Consider the following 18,785-nt stretch of genomic DNA (forward strand, 5'->3'; position numbering starts at 1 on the left):
AAATAATTATTTCCTTCACTGTATTTCTTAATAAATCAAACCTAGGAATGTTTCTGCACAGTTTTTTTTATTTGCAAATAACCATTGCAAATGACAAAAAGGGTTTGACAGAAAAAAGCAGCATGCCATAAAACTAGGTATTTACTGGATAGTTTTGAAATGTGGCAGACCCAAAGATAGACAAATGAGTATAGTACTGTTAATGATGAGCGAGCAAGCTCAATTGAGAACCGGAATGCTCGGGTACGCTCAGTACTTGGCTGAGTATTGCAGAATAGAATAACAGCGGGTAACACGATCTTCACAAAGATGGCGCCGGAGATAAGCGCTACGCGTAGGCGCCAACTGCGACGCCATCTTAGTGAAGAAATTAGTGAATAGTAACATTAGCATAGAGAACAGACAGAGGGAGGAACAACAGGCGGTGGGTGGGAATCCATATGAATACCCACCCAGATATTATCTGCTCCATTACAGCTGCCACTCAAGCAGCTGCCGGTTTTTTAAACTTTACTTTGTTGAATTTGAAAGACTAAACATCTGAGCTGCCCACTAATGGTATGTAGATAATTTGCCTGATAGTACCAGTAGAGAACTGGCTTTAGCTTATATACGAAAATCCTAATGATTGGTTCTCTTTAACTAGTATATTTACATGTTAACTTCTTGGTGACTGCTGGTCCGCAAAAAAAGGAATGGAGATGTGTCCTGTTTTGATCTGATTTGCAGATCAAAATCATACATCCAATTAAATGGGTCTGTGAAAGAAAACAGATGACACATGGATGCCATCCACGTGCTATCTCAGTGCTGTCTTTTTTCATACAATAGTACATAGGTGAAGCCTTGAAAATTTTTTTTTTCATACAAAAAAAACAAATGATGCACTGAATGTAAAAACTGACACAATAAAAGTAAATGTATGATTTTCACAAAGGAGAAAAAACTGATGTGTGAATTTGGTCTTCGACCGGGCAAACTTAGACCAAACAGTTTTAAAAAGGCGCTAAATTTACCATATTGATTCAAGCTATCCCATGAATTTCGTGCATCTTTGGACTATCTAGTCTAGATTTACATCCTTAGTAGTTGCATTTTTTGCTGTATGGTGCCACATGTCACTCTACACCTATTTTTACTAATTCATGCTCCTTTTTGCATATATCATCCGTCTAAGGGCAGAGTTACACTGGCGTATGACTCGCACAAGTGCAATGCGACAAAATCTGACATTGCCCTAGGCCCCATTTAAGACAATGCTGCAGCTCACATCTGAGAGTTTTTCCTCAGCCCTAATCGGACTGAGGAAAAAAATAGCAGCAAACTGCGATTGTCTGCGAGTCTTGGCTCACTCGTACCCATACAAGTCTATGGCGGGCTTTGCACACTACGATATCACAGGTGCGATGTCGGTGGGGACAAATCGAAATTGACACACATCCGGCATCGCTGCCGACATCGTAGTGTGTAAAGACTTTTACATACGATTAACAAGCGCAAAAGCGTTGTTATCGTATGATCGTTGTAGGGTCCGACATTTTCATAATGCCGCTGCTGTGATGGTACGATGTTGTTCCTCGTTCCAGCAGGCAGCACACATCGCTGTGTGTGAAGCCGCTGGAGCGAGGAACATATCCTACCTGCGTGTTGGCCGGCTATGCGGAAGGAAGGAGGTGGGCGGGATGTTTACGTCCCGCTCATCTCCGCCCCTCCACTTCTATTGGCTGCCTGCCGTGTGACGTCGCTATGACGCCGCACGACCCGCCCCCTTAGTAAGGAGGCAGTTCGCCGGCCAGAGGGACGTCGCAGGGCAGGTGGTGCATGTAAAGCTGGCGTAGCGATAATGTTCGCTACGGCAGCAATCACAAGATATCGTACCTGCAACAGGGGCGGGGACTATCGCTGCAGCGTCGGTAACACATTGTTACCGATATCGCAACGTGCAAAGCCCGCCTATGGGTGCAAGTGAAACATTGGACTGCACTCGGATGTCATCCAAATACAGTGCGATATACGCACAGGCTGACAATGGAAGAGATGGGGAGATTACTAGCTCCCTCTTCTCCGCAGCTGTGATCCAATCGCATGATCAAATCACAGTCGCATGACACTCGGCTCACATTCACAGCAGAGCCTGAGCCGAGGGTCCTTAGCATACCGCATCCGATGCTCTCGCATCATGCCATATACGAATAATACTCCAGCCTAAAACATACAATAAAGTAACAAAAAGCAGGTTTTTTTTAACAAATTGTATCAGACTTCTGCTGCATTTAGCTTTTAAAAATTCCACCAGTGTATTTATTGCTTTTCAAAATTTCCTATTGACTTCCAGCCAACATCTAACTACTGCAATATTTTAATAAAATAAAAAAAAAAAAAAGAAAGTATGCAGTTTTAAAATAAAATAAATAAGTAAGCGTGCTTTAGCACCTGAACAGAGGTGCTCTCCAGCGATATACGGTAACTGCACATCTGTTTCACTCCAACTGAAAAACTGCAGATGCTACTTCTACTGCCGACAAGTTTCTGGCCTTCACTTTCCTGCGTCCTTATGGAGGATCCTACCCACACCAGCAGAAAAGAGATGTGTGCGCCTCACAGGCACATGCCTGAACTCTACTCTGTTCACCCAAGATGAACAAATATTAATTTTCTCCTTTAATAGTAGAGGAATACGTTACACAGCAACTACACGTTCCCTTCATCTCTGACCAGCATCCTCACAGATACTGCTGAGTGGCTAAATTCTGTGAATAATTGCAGGAGGCTTTGATGTGGATAAGGAGGCTGTCTCATCCTCCATCAGCAGCAGGGGACATCTTCATGATGAGCCACCTAACCTTGTAAGAGTATATGTACACAATGGGGTTTTTTTGTGGCCAAAACTGCCCATTTTCAAGTAAAAGATGCTTCTCCCTTTCCCTGTTGTTTTGAAAACCTAAAGTGTCTTTTTTGATAGTTCTTTTGGACTTTTTCTGAGTGTTTTATTTGTTTTTTGACTGCCGACAGGGATTTGGAGTGTTTGCTTTTTTTTAACTCTACTCAACAATGAAGAAACCCCTTGTGGTTTTTATAGATAAATCGCTGACCAAATGTTCAAAAAGATGCCTGGGCATCTTTTACGTGGTTTTTGAGTCTTCCTATAGTAAGTGAGGAGTGTCTTCCGATCCAAAAACATCTGAAGAACGTTCAGCTCACTTCTTTGAACTGTTTAACAATTTTTGTGATTCAATTGTTTTTATTGATTTTGCAAGTTAAAATGGGGAGATCTGAATTGGGATAGCATGGGGTAACAATAGGAAAAAAGGGGTCATGGTTAAATAGGGTTAACCGGGCGGTAAAGCAATTTACATACAAAACAATCAAGTAATTTTTACACAGTAGATGAATTTTCATTCTTTTGAGACTTTTCTGGGCACATTTTCAGGTAGTTTTCAGAGTGGATCAGCTCCAAACTTGTTAAAAAAAACATGATGTCAACATTGGGGAAAGATCATAGAAATGATGACATCCCGACACCAGTATAATTTTTTGAAATATCGGTATTAGCATAAAAAATACATTGCAGACATTATTATAAAACAAAACAACCTATTCTCTGGGGTAACAAATGCAGAGATCTGGTAAGAATCCCACTAAACTGTGTAGCTACCCCTCCAGGTGTAAATAAAGATGATAAAAGCTTTGTATGGCTGTGCAGTTAACACTTCCCATAGATTTATATCTGGTTTTATACAATAACAGATGGATATGTATTTTGTACTCGACAGAAGGGTAAATATATACAGCACAGTAATAGGTATAAACAACCCCTAGTGACACTGCCATCTTATTTATTACATTATAAACCTGGGAGCGTGGAGTGTTCCCCATAGCACATTATTAATCAGCCTGATAGAGAACAGAATTGCAGAGCGAGGTATGAATCTCACCTTAGCTCCGTTTTAATTTCTTCGTAATCTGACTGACTTTGCAACTTCTCTTCTAATTTCTGTAGAGGAATCAAAATTGAAAAATAAGGTAGATCAGTCTATAGGCCCACAGATTGGGCAGTACGTATGTGATGTCAGGTTAACTTTACAAGGGACGCTTTAATCAGAGAGATCAGATTTTCATGTTACATGACCTTTTTAAAATATTTTGGAAATTTTCCTTTCATATCAATCTGTATGGAAAATAAAGAAAATAGAAATCTTACAATTTTCACACTAGCCACAGGGCTTTTTGGAGACTCTAACATCTTATTGTTTCAGAAAACAACACATGCATGTAGCCACAATATTCGGATCCTGGATGTATATTTTGTATTGATGTGTCTATTGAGCATGTACAAATGAAGGGAGGGAGAGAAGGGTCATCTGCGATTAGTGGATCCTGTGTTATCTGCTGTGTATAGAGATGTTACCTATCACTGTAATCCTGACTGGCAAAATAGTCTGCTGAAAACTCTTCATGACAGGACAGAAAGCACAAGTCTAAAAAACCCTATTAGAAAGTGTGAAAATTGTTTGTTTTTTTTTAAGTAAAGATTATAATATGAAAAAACGTAGCCAAAAATCTTTTAAAACTACATGTCACACAAAAATCTGATTTAAACAATAGGTTGTTTTTAATTATCACTTTTATTTAACAGCCTTATATTTTCTGCATTAGTTACAAAATTAGATTAGAGCAGGGCTAGTTATAACGTGGGAAATAGTTATTAAACACGTCACTAATTTTCTAAGTAAATATATTTCTAAAAGTGCTATTGACATGAATTTCTCACTAGATATCGGTATCAAACCCATCCAATCCATGCAGACAAAGAAATCAAACTATAGATGTCCAAAAAGCCATGAAAAGTCATGACACCAGCTGAAATCTATCAGCAATCAGAAAGCAATCCTGCCCTATCAGTTGGTTCATCTGATGGTCTATAAAAAGGTGTCTCATTTCCAAGGTGCCACACAAGAAACATCTCATGATGTGTAAAATCAGTGAGCTGTCTCAAGACCTTCACAAACCAATTGTTGCAAAATATACAGATAGCATTGGCCGTAGAACAAAAAAGGTTCCAGTGGGCGCTGTTGGGGCCGAAACATAATTTCACCATAAACTGGCCACAACCAATTTCTCCCCACAAGATTTCAGACACAGGAAAGAAAAGAAACATCAGAAGTAATGTACTTAGCCTACATGGCCTGTATGCATGCTCACCACGCAAGACTCCACTGCAGATGACACTAAAATTGAACTCTTTGTATGCCATAACACAAACCATGCGTGGAGGACAAAAAAGGCACTGCATATCACCCCAAAAACACCATACGAACAGTGAAGTGTGCAGGTGGGAACTCATGGTGTAGAGCGTTTTTTCAGCATACGACACTGGTAAACTGGCAAATTTCATATAATTGAAAGAAAGGATGAATAGACAAATTTACAGAGACATTGTTGATAACAATCTGCTGCCATTTACCAGAATGATGAAGAGGAAAAGAGGGTGAACATTACAGCAAGGTAATGATCCCATACACACAGCCAAGGAAACTCTCAATTGGTTTCAGATAAAAAAAATAAAGCTGCTAGAATGGCCCAGCCAATCACCTGACCTGAATCCCATAGAAAATTTATGCAAGAAGCTAAAGCTCAGAGATCATAGAAGGTGCCCATGGAACCATCTAAATTTGAAGAGTGTTTGTGTGGAAGAATAGGCCAATGTCACACTTGAGCAATGCAAGCGGCTAGTTTCTCCATACAAGAGACATTTTTAAGCTGTCATCAACAACAAAGGCTTACGTACGAAGTATGAAATAAATATTAGTAAGGCCCCCTTCACATGCACGTGTCTCCGGTACATGTTTTGTCTGTTTCCGTATGTACCGGAGACACGGACACACGTACTCCAATGTTATTCAATGTTTGGAGTTACACGTGCGTTTTTCCGTATGGTACGTGTGTCCGTGTGCGTGATACGTAAGTGTATCCGTATTACACGGATGCATGTCCGTTTTCTGCATGGAACACGCACACACGCACCCAATGAAAGTCTATGGGTCCGTGAGCACACGTACGTGACACAGATGCATCTCTGTATGGTCAGTGTACATTTTGTGCTTTTTTGAAGTGATGTCGGTCAATCTTTTTTTCTGTGTATGTCAGTCAATCTCCCTCAGTCCGTCGGTCGGTCTCTCTCTCGTCTGTCCCTCTCTCAGTCTTTCAGTCAGTCTCTCCCTCTCTCATACTCACCGTTCCCCGATCACCGGCGCGGCGCTGCACAGCTGTTAAAAAAAATTACGGCGGCTTTTACTATTTTGAAAAAGCCGGCCGCTCATTATTCAATCTCGTATTCCCTACTTTCCCCGCCCACCGACGCCTATAATTGGTTGCAGCGAGACATGCCCCCATGCTGAGTGACAGCTGTCTCACTGCAACCAATCACAGCCGCTGGTGGGCGTGTCAATATCGAGCAGTAAAAAAAATAAATAATTAAGAAAAAACGGCGTGCAGTCCCCCCCAATTTTGATACCAGCCAGGGTAAACCACACGGCTGAAGGCTGGTATTCTGAGGATGGGGAGCTCCACGTTATGGGGAGCCCCCCAGCCTAACAATATCAGCCAGCAGCCGCCCGGAATTGCCGCATCCATTAGATGCGACAGTCCCGGGACTGTACCCGGCTCATCCCGAATTGCACTGGTGCGGTGGTAAACAGGGTAATAAGGAGTTAATGGCAGCCCATAGCTGCCACGAAGTCCAAGATTAATCATGACAGTCGTCTCCCTGAGATACCTTCCATGATTAACCTGTAAGTTAAAGAAAATAAACACACACAACGAAAAATCCTTTGAAATAAAAAAATTTGAAATAATAAAAAAAAAAATAAAACAACCCTTGCTCACCACTTTATTAAGCCCCGGAAACCCCTCCAGGTCCGGCGTAATCCACGGAGGTCCCACGACGCTCTCAGCTCTGCTACATGAAGGTGACAGGAGCTGCAGAACACCGCCGCTCCTGTCAGCTCTACGCAGCAACTGAGGAGAGAAGCGCGTTCAGCGATGATGACACTCAGGTCACTAGCGGCCACCCCTGGGTCCTCCAACTGTGACAGCAAGAAGTCGGCCGAGTGACTGAAGTGCGCTGCACGGATCAGCGATGAAGTCACAGGTGAGTTGCGGTCTCGGGTGGAGGACTCCAGCTAGCTGCGGGTAACCTGAGTGACGGCAGCGCAAATCGCGCTCCTCACTTCAGTCACTCAGGGGATTAGCGGTCACTGGTCAGTCCTTCACGGGTGACCGCTAATCAGGACGCGACACAGACAGAGCCGCGGTATAACAACGAAGTCGGGTGAAGTTCACCCGAGTTCATTCTCATCGCGCGTCGCTGTCTGCTGTCAGCGGGTATGTAGCAACGTCATTGTGCATCACACACGGAACATTACACACGGACAACACACGGACATTACACGTACGTATCACACGCACACATGGCTAGCATACGCCATCACATGGATGTCACACGTACCGGGGAAACGTATATAAAATACGGAACACGGACTTGAAAAACGGAACGTAAGACACGCATGTGTTTTTCATGTGCGTGTGAAGGGGGCCTAACCGTGTTTAATACTTTTTCCCCTGTGTTATTTCTCATTATTACGCATCACTAAATTTAAAGGACATCTGTAGTTTGATTTCTTTGCTTGTGTGGATTGGATGAGTTGTTACTGACATTCTGGTGAAAAATTCATGTCAATAGCACATGTAGTAATAGATTTACAACATGTTCAATACTTATTTCACCCACTCTATGTACAGGCTGGCTATGTAAATACCAGTAAGAATCTGTAACTGAAAAGGCCCTGTCACACACAGAGATAAATCTCTGGCAGATCTGTGGTTGCAGTGAAATTATGGACATATTGTTCCATTTGTACACAGCCACAAACCTGGCACTGATTGTCCAGAATTTCATTGCAACCACAGATCTGCCGCAGATTTATCTCTGTGTGTGACAGGGCCTAAAAACAAGGTATAATAAATAGATTAGGAACAATTCAATACAAAGCAGTTAAACGGTTTGTACATTTGTATCAAGTATGGATAGGAGATAACTTCCTGATTGCTGAGAGTCTGAATGCTGGGATTTACCATGCTATAGTATCATAGAGAATGAATGAAATGAAGGTGCACATGCTGGACCTCCACTCCTTTTACACGGAGCTCTATTAAGCCCTATTTTTGGGATTGGCTGTGGTCCCAGCTCTCCGAGGTGTAGCGAACATGAAGTTACTCCCTATGCAATTGATAATGGAGAAGTTCTATACTTAAGGCCCCGTCACACTAAGCAACATCGCTAGCAACATCGCTGCTAACGAACAACTTTTGTGAGGTTGCTAGCGATGTTGCTGTGTGTGACATCCAGCAACAACCTGGCCCCTGCTGTGAGGTCGTTGGTTGTTGCTGAATGTCCTGGGCCATTTTTTAGTTGTTGCTGTCCCGCTGTGAAGCACAGATCGCTGTGTGTGACAGCGAGACAGCAACAACTAAATGTGCAGGCAGCAGGAGCCGGCTTCTGCGGAGGCTGGTAACCACAGTAAACATCGGGTAACCAAGAAGCCCTGTCCTTGGTTACCCGATATTTACCTTTGTTACCAGCCTCCGCCGCTCTCACTGTCAGTGCCGGCTCCTGCTCTGTGCACATGTAGCTGCAGGACACATCGGGTTAATTAACCCGATGTGTGCTGTAGCTAGGAGAGCAGGGAGCCAGCGCTAAGCATTGTGCGCTGCTCCCTGCTCTGTGCACATTTAGCTGCAGCACACATCGGGTAATAAACCCGATGTGTGCTGTAAGTAGGAGAGCAGGGAGCCAGCGCTCAGTGTGCGCTGCTCCCTGCTATGTGCACATGTAGCTGCAGCACACATCAGGTAATTAACCCGATGTGTGCTGTAACTAGGAGAGCAAGGAGCCAGCGCTAAGCAGTGTGCGCTGCTCCCTGCTCTGTGCACATGTAGCTGCAGCACACATCGGGTAATTAACCCGATGTGTGCTGTAACTAGGAGAGCAGGGAGCCAGCGCTCAGTGTGCACTGCTCCCTGCTCTCTGCACGTGTAGCTGCGTGCGCTGGTAACCAAGGTAAATATCGGGTTGGTTACCCGATATTTACCTTAGTTACCAAGCGCAGCATCTTCCACGCGGCGCTGGGGGCTGGTCACTGGTTGCTGGTGAGCTCACCAGCAACTCGTGTAGCCACGCTCCAGCGATCCCTGCCAGGTCAGTTTGCTGGTGGGATCGCTGGAGCGTCGCAGTGTGACATCTCACCAGCAACCTCCTAGCAACTTACCAGCGATCCCTATCGTTGTTGGGATCGCTGGTAAGTTGCTTAGTGTGACTAAACCTTAAGTACAAATCCTGTAAGTATACGCTCATAAAATTAGAAAATAATTCCCCACTTTCCATTATTGCACTGGCTTTTTTGTGTCCTAATGGAAATTGGCAATTGTACACTAATGTTGTAAAAAACAAACAAAAAAACCCAAAACTATAAAACCAAATAATTAATTATCTCACAAAGTGAACACTGAAAAAAAAAGCCAAAATAGTGTTTTTTAATCATCCCTCAAAAAATATAAAATAAAAAATGATGAAAACGTGGCATGAATACCAATAGTACCGATAAAAACTACAGCACGTTACACAAAAAACAAACCCTCACAACTTTCTAAATATAGAAAAGTATAGCTCCGTGAAAATGATGACCGAAAAGATGATTTTTTTAAACAAAAAGAAAAAATATAAATTGCATATCAGTGTAATCCTACCGACTCATACTTTAAAACCATTTCATAATTATTTTTACCAAATAGGGAATGCAGTAAAAAAAAACAAAAAAAAAACAAAAAGCAATACCAGAATTTGTTACTTTTTGGTTCATCATCCTACAAATTTTTATGTATTTTTTTTTTTTTTTTTTACAAATTCCGTAAAAAGTTTATGTACTCAAAAATGGCACCAATGAAGAAAACTACTGCTTGTATTGCAAACAAGCCCTCAAAAAAACTATGTTATGAATCTCCGAATATAGTGTCCCATAAAAAATATCTTTTTACTAAAGTGACTTTTTGTGAGTTTTTAAGTATTAAAACATTATAAGTAAAATGGTAAATGGTGTTAGGAAAAAATCCAAAATCACAGTTTTTTTGTTCATTCCACCTACTAAAAAGTGTAATAAAAAAAGAATAAACAATGTCACACTAAAAAATAATTCCTCACAGCTCCATAAACTGAAAAATGTTAAAACAATAGCTCTCAGAATATAGGGACACACAAATAAATCTTTTATTTTTTATTGTACAAAAGTAATAAAACAAATAAATCTATATAAAATTTGATATCGCCATAATCCTCCTGAGCTATACAATAACGGTAATACTTTATTTTTATAGCACATGAAAAGTGTAAAATGTAAAACAGCTGAATTGCTGTGCTTATTTATAATTTCTGCCCATATACTCTTAATAAACGCTAAGCATTAAAGAGAATCTGTCAACAGGTTTTTGCCCCCCCCAATCTGAAAGCAGCATAATGTAGAGACAGAGACCCTGATTCCAGCGATGTGTCACTTACTGAGCTGTTTGCTGTCATTTTGATAAAAGTAATGTTTTCTCTGCTGACCAAGCAGTTATACAGAGCTCATGAATATTCTGGACCAACTGGCAGCAGGCCAAGTAGTCCTCTAATGATAATCTGCTGCTGGTTAAACAGTGATTTTATCACAACTAGACTAATCAGCCCCGTAAGTGACCATCCTGGAATCAGGATATCTGCCCCTACATTATGCTGCTCTCAGTTTATGTGGCAAAAATCTGGTGACAAATTCCATTTAAGTCATATCTACCCCAAAATAGTGCCACTGCATAAAACTACCTTGCATATGGCTATGTCAATGAAAAAAAAAAGTTCTGGCTCCTAGAATGCGACAATATATATTTTTTTTAAATGTACGCTAAAGTAGGCTTTGGCCCTAAAGGAGTTAAACACTAGAGTTCACTGATCTCAGAGAACCATAGCTGAAAGTTGCAGTATGGCTTATTTTTCCACATAGTTTAACGTTATGGATAATGTTTGCACCTCTATGGCCTCCGTTTTGATTAGGAGTTGTTGTTCTAGATCGGCTATTTGATTAGATGAAGATTCTTCCAATTCTTGTATAGCGTTCTGGAGATGCTGAATATCCTTAAGGAGTCTCAAAATTTCTCTGTCTTTAGAAGCTAAAGACGATTCTAAATGAGACTCCGAACATATTGAAAAGCCACTTTTGTCCTGAAAAAAAAAGAAGAAAAAAAGACCTGTTATGATGGTTTGACTAACAAAGACAATTAACATAAACTTCAGATACCATTAGGTACATGTATAATCCCGTTAACTTCCCAGGAGAAATAGAAACAAGAACATGCCTACTTGAGTTACTCTGGAAATGAAGAGTAATGTTATTTTCCCTGAGCAGAGATATATGCTGAGCAAAACAGAAAAGGTGGCAAAAGGTAATAGCTGCTCCTACAAGCAGGTTTCAACAAAGAACAACGTATAAGTCTACAAAGTGATCAGGAGATGCTACTATGTCTTCTATTATCATTATGGCAGGGGAGGACATAGAATTGGTGCAACCTGTGCAGGAAGACAGGAGCCCCAAGAGGTAAGGGGGCCACTTCCACCTCCACACCAGGTGTAATTGTACAATATGCTGGCCTGGTTCTGGCCCAGAAAGGATTATGGATATTTGACCGGACGCTGGTCCCCATATAAGTCTATGGGGACAAGAATCCGGGGTTTAAAAATGGTGGTAGAAGTGATAGGGAAATTCAACGAGTGACTGGATGCCCTATAGGATCTGTTTGAAACGTACAGTATAATCCAGTCCATCCATAACGTCTGCAAATCTAATATCAAGTATATAGCATTGCAACTAAAAACCTCCCAGAACAAAGACTCACGGAAGAGTTTAGACCAGCAGATCCTGGTGGAGAACAACGGGTCAGTCTAATGGAATTATTTATAGATGATAACTGCTCCCTGAGACTCTCAACCTCCCTCTGAGCAGCTTCTGCTCTCTGCAAAAGACGGGGAAAATAGATAGCAGACATCAACACAAGCTAGACGTTTGGAGATAAGAAAAATATTAATTTATGTCACACATAAAATCATCCTTGTGTGATGTGCTTTAATTCTATTAAACATTGGAACACATCCTAATCTCTTCTAAAAACATGATTGTAAAAACATATACTTTATTTTGCCCATTAATTGATTGGAGGTTTATAGAAAATCATCAGCTGACCACACTGAGCACACTATAAGGCTATGTGCGCACTAGAAAAGTTATTTTTCTCAAGAAAATTTCTTGAGAAACTTCTGGGAGTTGAAGATTACCGCATGTGCGGTAAAAAAAACCGCACCAAAACAGCGGGAAAAACGGATGCGGTTTTGCCGCGTTTTTTCCGCAGGTTGGTCCCTGCGTTTTTTTATGCTGTAACTGCAATAATATATAAATAAAGCATGTTGAAAAAGAAAAAAAAAATAGATAGATAAATGGATAGATAGATAGATTGATAAATAGATAGACAGATAGATAGATAGATAGATAATGGATAGATAGATTAATGGATAGATAGATAGATAATGAATAGATAGATAAATGGATATAGATAAATGGATAGATAGATGGATAGATAGATAAATGGATAGATAGATAATGGATAGATAGATAATGGATAAATAGATAATGGATAGATAGATAAATGGATAGATAATGAATAGATAGATAAATGGATAGCTAGATAGATAAATGGATAGATAATGGATAGATAGATAGATAATGGATAGATAATAGATAGATAGATAGATAGATAGAAGGATAGATAGATAGAAGGATAGATAGATGGATAGATAATCAATAGATCTGTCCTCTATCAATCAATAGAGTCCCTGTTAGGACACTGCAGTTCTCACGGTCGGTAGTGTGTTCACATTACCAACCATGAGAAATGACCTGTAATTACCTCTCTGTAGTCTCGTTACCAGGCTGCATTCTGTACAGTGTCAGTCGCGGCTGGATGCAAGCGTTGTGGGACCTGCGTGGATTACGCCAGAGCTGTGTGTTGGGGGGTGTAATAAAGGGGTGAAAGAGGGGGCTTTTTTGTCTTTTATTTAAAATAAAGGCTTTTTCGGTGTGTGTGCTTATTCACTTTACTTACGAGTTAATCATTAAAGCTGTCTCAAAGATGCTGCCATGATTAAGCCTGGACTTAAATGGCAGCGATCCACTGTCATTTAACTCCTTATTAACTGGATTGCCACCGCATCACTGCAATCTGGAAGAGCAGGGGATACTCCGGGACTGCCGCATAATGGATGCGACAGTCCCGGGGCAGCTGCGGGCTGATATTCTCGGTTGCGGAAGGGGGGGCATTAACCCTGGACCTCGCCATCCCCAGCCTGTGAATACCGGGCCGCCACTGTGTGTTTACCTCGGCTGGACGGTAAAAATACAGCGGAGCCTGCATTTTTTTTTTTTATATGTACGTTTGATTTCTAGGTCTGTGTCTGTGTGTGAGTGTGATGTGTGTGTTTACTATATGTCTGTGTCTGATATGTGTGTGTTTACTCTCTGCTCCGTTCCTCTTCCTGTCATAATGACATCACTTCCCTGCAAAACGCAGGGTAGTGATGAACATTACTGCAGGTAAACCGCGGCTATACTGAGGGTATACCGCACATCATTTGCTACCTGCGGTATACCCGCGGTATTTCGCGATTACATTACAGTGACTGGAGTGAAATACCGCAGGTACCTGTGGAAAAGAAGTGACATGCACATTTTCTCAAGAAATTTTCTCAAGAAATTCTGCAGAAAGAATATTCTTGAGAAAAAAACACAGTGTGCGCACAGCTATTTTTTCCCATAGGTTATCCTGGGAAATGTCTGCAGAAAGGTTACAAACATTTCTCAAGAAATTTCTGCAGCAAAACCGTGGTAAAAACGCACCCTTTTCAGAAAATGTGTAATGAGACATGAATGATTGGGGTCTGTCTGCATGTCTATTGGTTTTAAGTTGATTTATAAAGCATCTATTTTAGGGTTTTTTGTAACTTTTATTTGATCAATTGGATCTCTAAAGCCTGCTTTACACGTTACAATTTATCGTGCGATCGCATTTGCGATCGCACCCGCCTCCATCGTTTGTGCGGCACGGGCAATTTGTTGGCCGTGTCGCACAATGTTGTAACCCCCCCGTCACACGTACTTACCTTCCAAACGACCTTGCTGTGGGCGGTGAATATCCACTTCCTGAAGAGGGAGGGACGTTCGACGTCACAGCGACGTCACACAGCGGCCGGCCAATCAAAGCGGAGGGGCGGAGATGTGCGGGATGTAAACATCCCGCCCACCTCCTTCCTTCAGCATTGCCGGCGGGACGCAAGTAAGCTGCAGTTCATCGTTACCGGGGTGAACAACAGAACGTGCGATTTTTAGGAAATGAGCGACGTGTCAACGATGAACGAGAAGGAGAGTATTTCTGCTCGTTCATAGCTGTCACGCGCTACGATATCACTAACGATGCCGGATTTGCGTCACTTACGACATGACCCCGCCGACATCTCGTTAGATATATCGTAGCGCGTAAAGCCCGCTTTACAGTATATTGCTTGAGCAGTCTAAAATCACTGTAATGCCACATGAAATATACAAATTGGTGGAAAACAATAACATTCGCAAAGTACTTACCAGATGAGCTTTTTCAAGGTTGGTCATTATCATGCCCACTTCATCAGCCCTAAAGAAAAGTAATAATATATATAATTATTATGTCCAGCGTACCATTACCTTGTGAAGGCTATGAAAATTATATTAAAGGAAGTATACATGACAACACAAACTGGCAGAACAATATAAGGCGATTTTTAAGGTTGACCAGAGTGCAAAGTTGAAAAGGAGAACAATATATATTAATTCACAAATTGTTTTGCTGTGTTTTTTTTCAAGGCATTTTCACTAGTGTTTCTCATTTAGCTGTTACTTTAAATTCTACAGAATACTGTAGTCTGTATATATAATTTTATGGAGTTTTTGTAGCGTTTTGGGGGTTTGTCTGGATAAAGACCTCATTTTCCTGGCATAATTTCATAGGTGTCGCAGTTGCAGTAGGTCGCAATATGAAAACGTACGAAATCCTTAGATGTGTTGTTGTGATGTGACAATGCAGTTTCAATGTCGCCATGTACCTGTAGTCTTGGATTGGAGCCAGGGGTGTATATAGAAATCATGGGGCCCTATAGCAAAATCTGAATGCCCCCCCCTTCCCCGATATAAAAAAATACAATAAAATAATAAAATATTAACATAATTATCATACATGTTCCTGGGGGCCAGCATACGTTACTGAGAGCAGCTTATAGTCAGAAATAACACATACTACTACATAGTGTTACTGAACAACACCCACCATACCAAGGCCAATAATACATTGCAAAATAATGCCACCACTCCAAGACCAAATATTACCATATAGAGTCTGAATATAACCACCGTTATGTTACTGAGCAAAGTAGCGATGTTTTTCTTCGTGCCTCTCCCCACACACACACAAAATAAATTTTCACATCTGTCTCCCCCATATAATGGTAACGATTATGACCCTCTTTATAGCCTTAGGAACCATAGTAAAGCTCTGCAAAGGGATAATACACACACACACACACACACACACAGTGATGGCACAGCACAAGGGCAACACACACACACACACAGTGATGGCACAGCACAGGGGCAACACACACACAGAAACACACACACACACACACACACAGATGGCTCAGCACAGGAGAAACACACACACACAGATGGCACAGCACAGGGGGCAACACACACACACAGTGATGGCACAGGAGCAACACACACAGTGATGGCACAGCACAGGGGCAACACACACACAAAGTGATGGCACAGGAGCAACGCACACAGTGATGGTACAGCAAAGGGGCAATACACACACAGTGATGGCACAGCACAGGGGCAACACATAGTGATGGCACAGCACAGGGGCAACACACAGTGGTGGCACAGCACCGGGGCAATTCACACATGCAGTGATTGCACAGCACAGGGGCATCACACACAGCGATGGCACAGCACAGGGGAAAGACACAGTGATGGTACAGCACAGGAGCAACACACACACAGATGACACAGCACAGGGGGCAACACATACCCACAGTGATGGCACAACACAGGGGCAACACACAGTGATGGCACAGCACAGGGGCAACACACACAGTGATGGTACAGCACAGAGGTAATACACACAGTGATGGCACAGCACAGGGGCAACACAAAGTGATGGCACAGCACAGGGGCAACACACACACACACACACAGTGATGGCACAGCACAGGGGCAACACACACAGTGATGGCACAGCACAGGGGGCAACACATACACACAGTGATGGCACAACACAGGGGCAACACACAGTGATGGCACAGCGCAGAGGCAACACACACAGTGATGGCACAGTACAGGAGCAACACACACACACACACACACAGTGATGGCACAGCATAGGGGCAACACACACACAGTGATGGCACAGCACAGGTGCAACACACACAGTGATTGCACGGTACAGGGCAGTTTCTTTCTGTAGTGTTACAGACAGACATTTGTACATTATAATACTCACCTGCTCCTGTGATGTGAGAGAACGATAGTGGCTCCGGCCTCCCTGCTGCACTTCCTGTGAGTCCTCCTGGCTGCTCCTCCTGTCCTCTGCTTTTTTTTTTCCTATTCCTTCTGTTCTCTGCTTCTCAATGTTTTTTTCTGCTCGCTGTTTGCTCTTTTCTCTGCTTCTCCTGCACTGTTTTCCTGTTCATCTTTGTTTCTCCCGCGCTGTACTGAACAAGCTCCGCCCCCTCTCCTGATTGGTTGTTCTCCTCCTGCATCTCTCACAGCTCTCTGACTGGAAGAAGCTGCCCGGCCACTCCCTCCTCTTCAGCACAGGCTGCGCACAGTGTGCAGCATGGGCGAGTCTGCATCTCTGTATTGGCCAGCCTGCAGCTATACAAACAGGGCCGGCACCCAGCGGCCTTAATCAGCTGCTTGGTGACGGCCCCGGGGGTATGATGCATGAAAGTGTAAATTCACACACCGCGGGCAGCTGCCACGGTCCCCTCCAGCTCATGGACCCCGTAGCAGTGGCGTGGTCTGCCTCTATTGACGGTACGCCACTAATTGGAGCTACACGATGTCTTGGGCAGCGACACACATCCATGTGCTGCTGCAACATTATCATAGCGCAATGCAGGTGAATAGGGTCACATTGCCAGCTCTAGGGTAACGTAAGTAGCAAAAATATCAAACTTTTGAAACTTGCGTGGCGCGCTTATGAAACCCTAAAGGTCACAATGTGACCTCACTCACCGGCATTATGCTGCATTGTAAAATTGGCCAAGAGTACCTGTACGACAACTGGGCCGGTATTGCAGTATAATCAGCACTAAATGATGACCTTCTTTGAAAAGGATACTGACTAAATTATAAGTTTTGGAGGGCTTGTTATAGCCAGAAGGGGAAAAAAAATGATCAGATGTATTGGCCATCTGCAGAATGCAGTAATGGAAGATCATACTCCATCAAATTGAATGGTTATATCTTTTTGATAAGATCAAATAGAAGAGCTCTATGTATGAGCTGTTACAGTAGATTAAATAAGAAAAAAAGACAATAATTAAACCTAATCATGAACCTGTGAAATGAGTTCTGCTCAAAGTTGTCACAGCAGCTGAGTAATGGACAATAATACCTTACGCCTCGGCAGCCAGACGTTAAATTGTGACAACCTAGATTAGGGCTCATATTGTGCACATGAATTTCTCTCAATCACCATCAAAGAGAGAATTATTTACAACACATCTAGGTAAGGGAGGTCTATCAAATTATCAAAGAACATCTGCTTTGGTGTAACAAGATTAAGCGTCCTCCCAGTGTTGCATAATATGAAGAGGAAATGTGTTGCCGTGTGTTAGTAAGACTGGCAAACCACACCAGCAGCTGTGAGATTTGGCAGCCTGCACTACTGGATGGAGCCAAAGGGGCGCAAAAGACGTTCCAAACTCATAAAAATGGATGGCACCACACCAATTAAAATAACAACCTGCAAATGTACATTTAATGAAGTCAAGACGTTATTTTAATAAAAATTCACTGCTTTCGTCTTCCCAAAGCAGCAGCTGCTCCTGTGTGTGGTGTACAAGGGCACAGTGTTCAGGAGGCCTGCAGTTCACAGCTTTTACTAAGGCTTTAGGAATTGGCTGGGATAGCTCTCAGATGTAAGTCACGCTCACAAAGTTGCCAGTCCTCAGCTTGTGCCCTGTACTGTAAACAGCGGCGTGCCTCTATTTACAGTACTGGAAGTTTTACAGCTCAAATAGTAGCTGATGACACCCAGTGGCAGGTGCACATGAATCTAAGTCATTGTTATATAAGCCCGAATGTGTCACTGAGCAGGAATCTTCTGATTGCCCTCTCTGTTTGTGTTGCGCCCCGGGCAAAGCCGAGCTGCTCGAATCCGGGCGGTCCGTGGCTCGAGGGGTCCCGGACCCGGGGGCACCGTCATACAGTTGTAAAAGAAAAATGAAAAAGAAAAGTAAAGTCCAACTACGTCACTCGCGGTTTGCGGCCACGGATAGTAGGGCCACCGCTGCGGGTTCCCACTGGGGATGATGGATGGGGGCAGTGTGGATGGTA

At 42.6% G+C, this 18,785-nt stretch overlaps 1 protein-coding gene across 2 annotated transcripts in view; it reads right to left on the reverse strand.

Moving 5' to 3' along the window:
• Positions 1-18,785, reverse strand: part of CUX2 (cut like homeobox 2) — a 645,762-nt gene that overhangs the window by 70,165 nt on the left and 556,812 nt on the right. For both annotated transcript variants that reach the window (XM_075323846.1, XM_075323855.1), the window contains 4 exons: positions 14,769-14,817; positions 11,977-12,093; positions 11,114-11,305; positions 3,936-3,994 (listed from right to left, as the gene is read on the reverse strand). In XM_075323846.1, coding sequence (XP_075179961.1) covers positions 3,936-3,994; positions 11,114-11,305; positions 11,977-12,093; positions 14,769-14,817 — 417 coding nt within the window. The remainder of the gene's footprint in view (positions 1-3,935; positions 3,995-11,113; positions 11,306-11,976; positions 12,094-14,768; positions 14,818-18,785) is intronic.

This window comes from Anomaloglossus baeobatrachus, chromosome 1 (genome assembly GCF_048569485.1).
Source record: "Anomaloglossus baeobatrachus isolate aAnoBae1 chromosome 1, aAnoBae1.hap1, whole genome shotgun sequence".
Lineage (NCBI taxonomy): Eukaryota > Metazoa > Chordata > Amphibia > Anura > Aromobatidae > Anomaloglossus > Anomaloglossus baeobatrachus.